The sequence below is a fragment of the Cibotium barometz genome, chromosome 1 (genome assembly GCF_041138505.1).
Source record: "Cibotium barometz isolate CiBa-2024 chromosome 1, ASM4113850v1, whole genome shotgun sequence".
In the NCBI taxonomy this organism is placed as follows: domain Eukaryota; kingdom Viridiplantae; phylum Streptophyta; class Polypodiopsida; order Cyatheales; family Cibotiaceae; genus Cibotium; species Cibotium barometz.
In genome coordinates, this window is record NC_141046.1 from 53,140,191 (window position 1) to 53,152,191 (window position 12,001).

Consider the following 12,001-nt stretch of genomic DNA (forward strand, 5'->3'; position numbering starts at 1 on the left):
TTTTGAAAAAATGTTTACTTTCATATGTAAATATTAACATTTTAAAGTATGCATAATATGAAAGAATGTGCTATTGACAAGTTATTAAGTTTTTTCTATAATAGCTAGAATTCAATATATTTCTCTTGTAAATTTTTGAAATTCATATATATGACAAATTGGTATATTCAAATGTTACATGCTTTTTACTTTTGAGTGCATCTTTTTAAGGGAAATGTAATAGAATCAAGAAAGTGGAGTCATTGATTGGCTAAGATTTCCATACAATTTGGAGATCCTTTCTTCATTTGTAAATTTACTCATCCTCGTCTTATCTTCCTTTAGTTAAATATTAATATAGTTTATGTTTTGTAAAAAAAAAAAGATGTAGATCACATCAAGTGAAAGCCATGTCATACTTTGCATCCTAAAAAGTTTATAGCATCAAAATATTGTGTGAATTGACACAGGAAGAAATCATTATATAATGAGTTTCAAATGGAAAAAATCAATCACTTACATTGAGATGATATTTAGGCTCAAAAGGTAACAATAACCTTTTACATAATATAAAGATGCATCCATACTAACACATAACATGAAATTGCCATCTTTATATTTTCAAAATCCATTAAAGTTTTGTTTCTTAACATCTCTAGAATTTATATGGCTACATTTAGCTTCTACACTACATAGTGAACTAGTGTGAGGAAAACTTTCTACACATCTAAAAATCTTGATGCAAAAGGAAACATTTTGTTAACTTTTTTCCTTTAAATTTACTCGAGGGAAAGAACTTAACCTCCCACCAAGACTCATGGAGATTTGTACTTTCTATGGGAAATTGTCCTATTTTTCCTTAAATTTCTGTCACTATATGGAGGAAAATGAATGAAAAAATTATGGTGGTAAAATGCATATTTTCTATTACTATATGAACAACAACTTTAAAGAAGGTTGGATATAACATCTTTGAAAATATGTGGAATGAAGGGTAGGTGAATGCAAAATCTTGTTTTAAGGTGTCCACTAATGAGGGATAAAGTTCTAGTTTATTGTCCGATGTTTTAATAGGAGGGAATAGCCTATCAATGCCCCCCCTAGGATCTTTGCAAGTTGAGGTGTGAATGTAGGTTGGAGGGTAATGGGAGAGATGGATGCCATTAATGGTAGAGATTTTTGTTAGATTATGTGGCTCTTGTGTGGGGACCCATATGAGATGTGGAGTAGAAACAAGATGAAGATGCCATGGCTAAGAATGTAGATTCCATGGTTCATATGAAGGGGTGGAAGTGGAAGCATGAGGGCCATGGGGGACTAGCACACAAAGTAAAAGAGGAGAAGGAAGGAAAAGGGGGAGGGAGAGGGAGATGGATGATTATAAATAGGCACTCTAGGTTACATAGTGAGTTGTGGAAAGAGCGTTGTATGGTTGTAGTGAGCCTTTGTATTGTATGGTTGTGGGACTCTAGGTTACATAGTAAGTTGTGGAGAGAGCGTTGTTTGTTGTCTCCACCTTAGGCTAATATATATTCTTATTATCGTACGAACATATTTGTAGTCCTCGCTCTTTTCGCGGGTGTGGAGAGAGTTACATAGTGAGTTGTGGAAAGAGCGTTGTATGGTTGTAGTGAGCCTTTGTATTGTATGGTTGTGGGACTCTAGGTTACATAGTAAGTTGTGGAGAGAGCGTTGTTTGTTGTCTCCACCTTAGGCTAATATATATTCTTATTATCGTACGAACATATTTGTAGTCCTCGCTCTTTTCGCGGGTGGTGCAGCTTTCACGCTCCGAATAGGCCACCACCCTAGCAAGTAGCGATGGTGAGACCTCAGCTTTCCCTTTTTGAAGTGGCAATTGCTTGCTTGTCGGTTTTCTCAATGTAATCACATGCAATCATCATCAGGCTAATTATGCAGTTATAGCTCTTGGTTTTCCTCAAAGCTAGTAGGTTGGCAGCAGTGGGGATCTCTTGGGATATATTGTATGGTTAATTACTACTGTTTGATTATTAACTCTTTTTTATGGTGAATATATTCAGGCCATGTTTATGCGCGTGAAGAGAAAGAAGACCACCTACTTTGTTCATTGCGACCCTTCTGATAACGTCTTCGTACGGCAGCTGCGCAGAAAAATGATGCCAAACTGCTTAGAAGTTAATGCTGCGGCCTCCACAGAGTGAACCTCACAATTGATGGTATGAAGCTGAGCACCTAGGAGTCTTCTTCATCTTCCTAGTTGATAGCACGTTGAGATCTTGGCTCCACGAGTTGCTGGAGCTGCTCCACTAGCAGAAGGTTCAGCTCCACAAAGAAAAAAAGAATAAAATTGACCTATTCTACACCACAAAAGTGACCTAATCTTGCGAAGCTCTAGATACCATGTTAGAATTTTGTGATGCTCTTGCTAGATCAAATATGTGGAGTGGGCAGCCTAGTGGAAACAGGCTTGGAACTATAAAATAAAATTTATCTTGTTTGTAACTTATTCTCCCATTTGTGCAATAGAAGTGCAGTTTTCTCTCTCCCTCTCTCTTGCAACTCTAATCTACCATGTGTGGTGTGCTTAGGGTTAGGGCTTTGGAGTGATTAGTACTAATCACTTGTTCTCTCTTGCTTCCCTCTTGCTTCTTCTCTCCCTCTTGCTTGAGTGATTATACTACCATCACGATCGTCTTCCACGGAGATCCCACACAATCTTCGCGAGAGAGGTTGCACCACCTGTTGGATTAGAGCAACCACCTGGAACAAGTGCGAGAGGATGACGATGACGAGTGGCTATGGTGTATCAAGTGCAAATCGGCAACTTCCCACGACATGTTAACGTGAGATTGATAGTACTAATTCTTTGACCAAGTCAAAAGTGATCATATATATGGAATATACACTCTGTCACCTCACCATACACTAAAGATTACTGAAAATGGATAGTTTGCAATCTTATCCAAAGGTAAGTTGACATTTTTAAGATGATACCAAAGCGCAAACCTAAAGCATACTGCAAAGAAGTCATTGAGCATAAGGCAGGCATATCAAGTGCAAGGAAATATGTAAGGTAAGATACCCAAGGAGCTATGTAAGATGATACCAAAGCCCAAACCTAAAGCATACTGCAAAGAAGTCATTGAGCATAAGGCAGGCATATCAAGTGCAAGGAAATATATAAGGTAAGATACCCAAGGAGCTATGTAAGAAGAGGTAAACGTCAATGTCAATTAGGGAATACATTAAGAGGCTAATGTACCACATATGCCTAATGTTTTGCAAATGCCTAAGGATGGTAGGACATGAACATGAACACCATGATGTACTTCATGAAAACCATGCTTGATAGAATGGACCAAAGATTTCAATTCATGGTGGAAAAGTTTTATTGTATTAGCAAAAAGGAGTTTCATGATGGTCTCACTAATTTGAGGCAAGATGTGGGCAAGGGCAAAGAACCTATGATGTATCCATATGCACCAAACACAATTGGAGAAATGGGACCACAATATTATGGACCATTTGTAGGAGCTTCACGAGCTTATGCACGAAGCACAATTCAAGTAATGGGACCACAAGCTTATGGAATGTTTTTAGGAGCTTCACATGCAAATGCATCACATAGTTCTCAAGCTAATATGCATTATGGTGATAGAAGTCATGGATCTATTCTTGGAAAGGCGAACTTGCCTCTGCCTTCATTGAATCATGCATCAAGGTGGAACAAATGTGTAAGGTATGCCTATGCATGTCCCTATGAATGGTGTGTCTTCAATGCAAGGAAGGAGTTTGGACAATTTAGGCAAAGGTGTAGTCTTGAAAGATCCAAGGGTGGATGGAACTTGGAATCCTTCACCAATGGGTGTTACTCACTTCAACGAGATGGGAGGTCCTCATTTCAATGAGATGGGGGTTCAGTACAATGGAATGGAATCTAGTAATGGTAGGCCACATCATTTAAATGAGTTGGGGGTCAATCATGTTAGACCATTTAAGCATAGGTCATCAAGGTGGTGGATGAAGATAAATTTAAGGGAGTGAAAGACACTAAGTCGAAAGGTGAAGTCTCATACAATGAGGAGTTTAAATAATGGATTAATAAAATGAAGTTTTACTTTGAGCTTTGCCCTTGGGCGATACTAGGACCAAAGTATTGTTTGCTACTTTTTTTTTGCATCTAGAAGGCTATGCCCATGCTTGATGGCCACACTCGAATGCTCATGGCTACTTGATCACTACTTGGGTGGACTTCAAGAATTAGATGAGGATCGGTTTTGCATCTAGAAGGCTATGCCCATGCTTGATGGCCGCACTCGAATGCTCATGGCTACTTGATCACTACTTGGGTGGACTTCAAGAATTAGATGAGGATCGGTTTTGTTTCAGCTCATGCTTGATGGCCACACTTGAATGCTCATGGCTATTTGATCACTACTTGGGTGGAGGCCAAGAATGAGATGAGGAGAACTTTTGTTTTAGCCATTACATGGTGGAAAAACTGGAATACTCACTACTTAGGTGCTTTTGCATCTAGAAGGCTATGTCCATGCTTGGTGGTGGCACTTGAATGCTCACAAGGCTATTTGAACACTACTAGGGTGCACTTGCATCTAAAAGGATATGCCCATGCTTGGTGGTGACACTTGAGTGCTCATAGTTATTTGATCTCACTACTTGGGTGGAGTTCAAGAATGAGTCAATGAGGAGAACTTTTGTTTTATCCCTTAATAGATCAAGGATGGTGGAGAAACGAGATGATCTCACTCAAACGGGAAATGTCAAAGATAATGTGCACAAGTTCATGAAGTTTTCATTTTATGCAGAAGGCTTGTGAGTGAGGAGTACAAATTAAGGAAGTTCATCAAAGGGTTACAAAACAACATTACGGTTGATGTGGATGCTCAAAGACCTTAAACCATCAAGGAGGCCTTGCTTCTTATGGACATATATGCGGCAGCGTATGCACATGGAAGCATAGTAAGGCATGGGTTTAGGGATGATTTTGGCACCTCAACTATGGGCAAGACTTCAAGTGGTGTTGCATCTCACACGGGTCCTCCTAGATTCCCAATTGTTTATGAGGAAGAGATATTTTAGATTTAGCAACTCTCTTCCTAGACTTCAAATTTGATGGGAAACAAGTTGATGCAAAATTCTCAAACAAGAGCAAGGTTATTGGTGAATACCACACAAACTTCTTGAAAAAGGAGGGCTTGTGCTTCAAACTATGGTGACAAGCTGAGTAATGATCATTTGAAGGTTTGCAAGGCCAAGAAGATGTCCCTATGCATGAACAGGGATTTCACATTGGTATGCAAAGATGTGAGTTTGATACCTCACAAGTGGTTATACTTACAAGGTTGATTTACTTATCTTGGATATGGGTCCCATTGACATTGTATTGGGATGTGATTGTTGGCAGCTTTTGGGTTATTTTACATGAATTTATAGCAAGGGTATATGGGTTTCATGTATGGAGATGATAAGTTTACGTTGATCAAAACTCATGTGCCAAGTATCAAGATGATCAATGCAACACAACTCAAGAAGGAGATGAATAAAAAGGGATACATATATGTATTAGAGCTTTGCAATGAAGAGAGAAATGAGCAAATGAGTCAAGGTATGCATAAACATATAAAGGAATTGTTTGAGTATGAAGATGTGTTTCAAATACCAAAGTGCTTGCTCTACCAAAATGAGAGTTGGATCATTATATAGAGGTTGAGACACATACCAAGCCTCTTTACAAACCACCTTATAGATTATCAAAAGTGGAGAAGGATGAAGTGGCAAAGGAAATGCAAGACCTTAGGGACATGAGATGGGTTATTCCTAGCCAATCACCTTTTGCATCCCCCATAGTCTTAGTCAAGAAAAAGGATGACAATTTTCACATGTGTGTCTGCAATCTAGATTCCCTATTCCAAGGATTGATGACTTGCTTGATGAGCGGAAGGGTGCATGTTTCTTCTACAATAATTATGTGCGATTGTGGTATCACCAATTAAGAATCAAATAGGGTAATGTGTACAAGACAACGTTCTTAATCGAGAGGGGTCTCTACCACTATTTGGTTATGTCATTTGGTTGGTGCAATACACTGGCCACGTTTTAATCCCTAATGAACAAAGTTCTTGGACTGTTTGTCTAAAAATTGGTGCTCATGTTCTTTGATGATGTCTTGATATATATAGAGAATAAGAAAAAGCACTTAATGCATGTAAGGCCTGTTTTGGATGCTTTAAGAGCCAACATCTTGTCTGCAAAGGAGAGGAAGTGTGCTTTTATTTCACAAAGGGTTGAGTATCTTGGACATATAGTGAGTAAGGAAGGCATAATGGTGGATTGAAATAAGGTGGAATGTGTTAAGAATTAGCCTAAACCTACAAATACTACTCAATTGAATGGATTCTTAGGCTTGCCATCATTCTATAGGAGGTTCATCACCACTCCTCTCTCATCAACAACCTTAAGAAAAAGGATTTCTTTTGGGATGTCATAGCTGATAAGAGCTTCCAAGAGCTCAAGGAAATTCTCACATTCTATAGGAGGAGATTCATCACTGCTACTCTTACCAAAAAGCTTAAGAAAGAGGTTTTCTTTTAGGATACCATAGCTTCCATCAACTCAAGAAAATTCTCACATTAGCCCCTATACTTGTATTCTTGTACTTTATGAAGCCATTAATGGTTCAAGCCAATGCGTGTAGAGGAGGCATTGGGCCTGTTTTGTTTTGAGAACATGGAGTAATTGCATTTGAGAGCCAAAAGCTTGATGACAAAGAGATGGTTATGCATGTCTATGATCAAGAGATGTTAGCCATACAATAAAGAGGTGGAATCATTACTTTTATGGGAGTCATTTCTTTGTGAAGATTTTTTTTTATCTCAACCTACACTATCTCTGAAGGAAAGAATATGGGTCGCTACATTGCAAAACTATGATTCTGAAATATCTTACATGAATGGGAAGGAGAAAATTTTGACACATGCATTGTCACGTATGTGGGCATGTACATGCATGGCAATTTGGGAGGTACAAAAAGACTATATATTGCATATCCAATAGGAGATTCGATGAGGAAGTGGAACCAATGTGGCAAATATTATAGCAAGTTTCCCATGATGATTTTCTACATTTTGAGCATTGAAATGGACTTATGTACTACAAAGGCAAAGTCTACCTTGTGCCTGCATCAAGCTACAAGAAGAGGGTGTTAGAAGAGATGAATTCTTCTCCATTATCGGGGCACATGGGGCTGCTTAAGATCTTAGAGAAGGTGCAGAAGAGTTTTTATTATTTGAAGGGAATGTGGAAAGATATGTCTGCTTCGATGACAAGTTGGTTACCCTATTAAAAAAACAAGTAGCCCACACATAAGCCCAATGGTTTGATTCAACCTTTGCATATTCTTGAGGGAAAATGGATGCATATTTTTATGGATTTCATCTCACGAGGCTACCTCACACAAGGAGGGGATGTGATAGCATATATGTGGTTGTAGCACATATATGTGATAGCATATATGTGGTTGTAGCACATTTCATTAAGTTTGTGGATCATGTGTTCAAGTTACATGGAGTTCCATAAAAAAATGTTAGTGATCGAGATGTGAAGTTTATGTGTACATTTTGGAGTACATTGTTTGAGATTATGGGGACTGTTTGGATACCTAGCATCGCTTACCACCCCAAAACCGATGGACAAACTAAGAGGCAAAACAAGTGGGTGGAAACTTACTTGAGGCATTATTGCCATGATATGCAAGGTGTTTAGGATGATTAGTGCCGCTTGCTATGATTTTGCTAATAGTAGTGTGCATCAGGAGAGGATTGGTAATATGAAGCAAGCTTAAGAAAGGATGAGACACAATCCAAATGCCCAAAGGAGACCATTGGAGTTCAAGGAGGGAGATTGGGTTTTCTTGAGAATACCCAAGACTAGATATGGAGATCTTAAGGGTAACACAAACACCAAGTTAGCTCATCGATACTATGGGCCATACAAGGTTTTGAGATGTGTTGGTGAAGGTGCTTACCAATTGGTGCTTCCATCAACCACAAGAATTCATGATATGTTTCATGTTTCACATCCTAAATCCTACCTTGGGTCAGATGTTCTTGTGCAAGATGAGCCACCTCCAATGAACGATGAGGGCATGATTGAGTATGTGTCGGGATTGATTTTGGGCATCATAGAAAGGGTCCTTCACAGAACAATTGAACCCTAGTGCAATACTTGATCGAATGGCAAGGATTACCTAAGGAAGAAGCTAGCTTCTTGGTAGCCCACCTCTACAATGAAAGGGTTTGAAGGGTCATTGGATGCATGTGAGGGGTCCAATGAGGCTTAATAACAATGAGTTGGCTTGCAAATTTCCTATAAAGTCAGTGTGGACATCCCTATACCCTTGGGATTTGAATGCATAGTGCTTAGAAGTTATAGGAGGCTCTCATGCCATTATGAGGTATATGTTATGGGTTGTTTTGAAGGATTTGGGGATAATTTACAACCATACACATGTGTTTTTGGAACCACGTACATGGTATGAGTATGAGATGTTGACATGAGTTCTTAGTGACATATTCCATCCATATGGATTATAATGGTATACATCTATGGTTTCGAGGATGAAACCTCTTGGCTGGGGATGGTTTGTAACAAAGCACTAAAGGTCTCATGTAATTGGGCCCAAGTCCAAGAGGTTAGAGAATTGGGGAAGGACCATTCCCACATGGACACATTAAAGTGTAATGTGAAAGGCTCATCATCAATATAAGTCATTTGAAATAAGCTGAATTTGGCGCACTAATCACTTTACTAATAAAAAACTACCATTTCGCTCACTAAACCCTTGCCATCAACAAGTTCATCAAGTTGATGAAGTTTATTATTTTAACATTAGTAGAATGAAATAATATATGAGATTGAGGCCTTGAAATTCATAGCATTAGAACAAACACTAAGGTTTGTAGTATTTTTAAAAAATGTTTACTTTCATATGTAAATATTAACTTTTTATAGTATGCATAATATGAAAGAATGTGTTATTGACAAGTTATTAAGTTTTTTTCTATAATAACAAGGAGCTAGAATTCATTATATTTTTCTTGTAAATGTTTGAAATTCATATATATGACAAATTGGTATATTCAAATGTTACATGCTTTCGACTTTTGAGTGCATCTTTTTAAGGGCAATGTAATAGAATCAAGAAAGTGGAGTCATTGATTGGCTAAGATTTCCATACGATTTGGAGATCCTTTCTTCATTTGTAAATTTACTCATCCTCGTCTTATCTCCCTTTAGTTAAATATTAATATAGTTTATGTTTTGTTAAAAAAAAAAGATGTAGATCACATCAAGTGAAAGCCATGTCATACTTTGCATCCTAAAAAGTTTATAGCATCAAAATATTGTGTGAATTGACACAGGAAGAAATCATTATATAATGAGTTTCAAATGGAAAAAATCAATCACTTACATTGAGATGATATTTAGGCTCAAAAGGTAACAATAACCTTTTACATAATATAAAGATGCATCCATACTAACACATAACATGAAATTGACATCTTTATATTTTCAAAATCCATTAAAGTTTTGTTTCTTAACATCTCTAGAATTTATATGGCTACAATTAGCTTCTACACTACATAGTGAACTAGTGTGAGGAAAACTTTCTACACGTCCAAAAATCATGATGCAAAAGGAAACATCATGTTAACTTTTTTCCTTTAAATTTACTCGAGGGAAAGAACTTAACCTCCCACCAAGACTCATGGAGATTTGTACTTTCTATGGGAAATTGTCCTATTTTTCCTTAAATTTCTGTCACTATATGGAGGAAAATGAATGAAAAAATTATGGTGGTAAAATGCATATTTTCTATTACTATATGAACAACAACTTTAAAGAAGGTTGGATATAACATCTTTGAAAATATGTGGAATGAAGGGTAGGTGGATGCAAAATCTTGTTTTAAGGTGTCCACTAATGAGGGATAAAGTTCTAGTTTATTGTCCGATGTTTTAATAGGAGGGAATAGCCTATCAATGCCCCCCCTAGGATCTTTGCAAGTTGAGGTGTGAATGTAGGTTGGAGGGTAATGGGAGAGATGGATGCCATTAATGGTAGAGATTTTTGTTAGATTATGTGGCTCTTGTGTGGGGACCCATATGAGATGTGGAGTAGAAACAAGATGAAGATGCCATGGCTAAGAATGTAGATTCCATGGTTCATATGAAGGGGTGGAAATCGTGGAAGCATGAGGGCCATGGGGGACTAGCACACAAAGTAAAAGAGGAGAAGGAAGGAAAAGGGGGAGGGAGAGGGAGATGGATGATTATAAATAGGCACTCTAGGTTACATAGTGAGTTGTGGAAAGAGCGTTGTATGGTTGTAGTGAGCCTTTGTATTGTATGGTTGTGGGACTCTAGGTTACATAGCAAGTTGTGGAGAGAGCGTTGTTTGTTGTCTCCACCTTAGGCTAATATATATTCTTATTATCGTACGAACATATTTGTAGTCCTCGCTCTTTTCGCGGGTGCAGCTTTCACGCTCCGAATAGGCCACCACCCTAGCAAGTAGCGATGGTGAGACCTCAGCTTTCCCTTTTTGAAGTGGCAATTGCTTGCTTGTCGGTTTTCTCAATGTAATCACATGCAATCATCATCAGGCTAATTATGCAGTTATAGCTCTTGGTTTTCCTCAAAGCTAGTAGGTTGGCAGCAGTGGGGATCTCTTGGGATATATTGTATGGTTAATTACTACTGTTTGATTATTAACTCTTTTTTTATGGTGAATATATTCAGGCCATGTTTATCCGCGTGAAGAGAAAGATGACCACCTACTTTGTTCATTGCGACCCTTCTGATAACGTCTTGCAAATCAAGGCTAAGCTGCGGACTCTCACGGATAACCCCGTGAGCAATCAACGCTTGATTTTGCTCGACTGCCATCACGTTCTGGATGATGCAAGGACGCTTGCCCAACAGCAGGTGATTCAACCCATTTTTAAGCTTGCCTTTCAAATTTTGGAATGGTGTTGCTATCTTTTGTGAGACCACAAGTTCACATTCCTAAATAGATATCTTTCGTTTTATTCCTACGCATCCAAAGTTCCAAATTTAGCAAGTAGAACTCTCCAATGCTTTGACTCTAGTAATGTGCATGCCCATAGATACATGCCACCTTATGGTGTAGAGTAGAGCTCAAGTTAAATGAAGCAGTCTATGTGTATGGGTGCTCTATCTATTACACCATCATCAAGACACATGATGCTTTGCACGGTAGGGTACCTTGCACACACATCCATATCTATGCCTCTAATATGCGATTTTGAAAGTTGCAGGTGGAGAACAATGATGTCGTAGCACTGACTCTAAAGAAGAGTAAGTTGTACTCTTGTTTGGGTGCTATATTGCACTCTTATCCATGATTTAATTTCTCTCATGTTCGTATAAGAATCTAAATCTACACATTAATACTCATCATTTAGTATAATATGAGTGACATGACTCCATGATGGCATACGGACTAGGTAATGGAGAATGGGAGGACATTGATATAGACAACTTTGAACAAAAGGCCGATTCTACTAGTAGTAGCTAGAAGGATTCGACTAAGCTCCTTCCAACGCGGGTGAAAAAATGTTGTTCTCAATTCACAATGTCATTGAATCAATAGCATTTGATGACAATAAGCACACCTTTAGAATAACCTAATATTACTTATATCTTGTAATAAGCACACCTTTAGAATAACCTAATATTACTTATATCTTGTAATAAATTTCACATTCTAAACCCAATGCTATCTTCTTGTAGATACTCAATGCATCCTACAAAGTCATGACATCTAGGTGAGGCATCTTAATGGTTCAGTACCATTATGGATGAAGTATTCTCAACTTGTAAATATGTGGATTTTGCTCTATCAAGGCTTTATAGCCGTGGCTTTATTGGCCTTCCTATGAATACTTGTAAACTCTTCTTGTAAATAGTTATTAATATGTATATATATTATTGAGCAC

The 12,001-nt window shown here is 38.0% G+C and overlaps 1 protein-coding gene across 1 annotated transcript; it reads left to right on the top strand.

Moving 5' to 3' along the window:
• The first annotated feature begins 10,412 nt into the window (after nucleotides 1–10,412).
• LOC147642168 (uncharacterized) lies at nucleotides 10,413–11,666 on the top strand. Its single transcript, XM_086775061.1, has 4 exons — nucleotides 10,413–10,562; nucleotides 10,782–10,967; nucleotides 11,321–11,360; nucleotides 11,510–11,666. The coding sequence occupies exons 1-4, from the start codon at nucleotides 10,560–10,562 to the stop codon at nucleotides 11,578–11,580; spliced, it is 300 nt and encodes a 99-aa protein (XP_086631187.1). The 5' UTR covers nucleotides 10,413–10,559; the 3' UTR covers nucleotides 11,581–11,666.
• The last annotated feature ends 335 nt before the right edge of the window (nucleotides 11,667–12,001 follow it).

Excerpts from the sequence above, each read along its gene's own strand:
- LOC147642168 (XM_086775061.1), top strand. Across the intron at positions 10,968-11,320 it reads GGACGCTTGCCCAACAGCAG|GTGGAGAACAATGATGTCGT; the intron begins GTGATTCAACCC and ends TGAAAGTTGCAG. Across the intron at positions 11,361-11,509 it reads AGCACTGACTCTAAAGAAGA|GTAATGGAGAATGGGAGGAC; the intron begins GTAAGTTGTACT and ends CATACGGACTAG.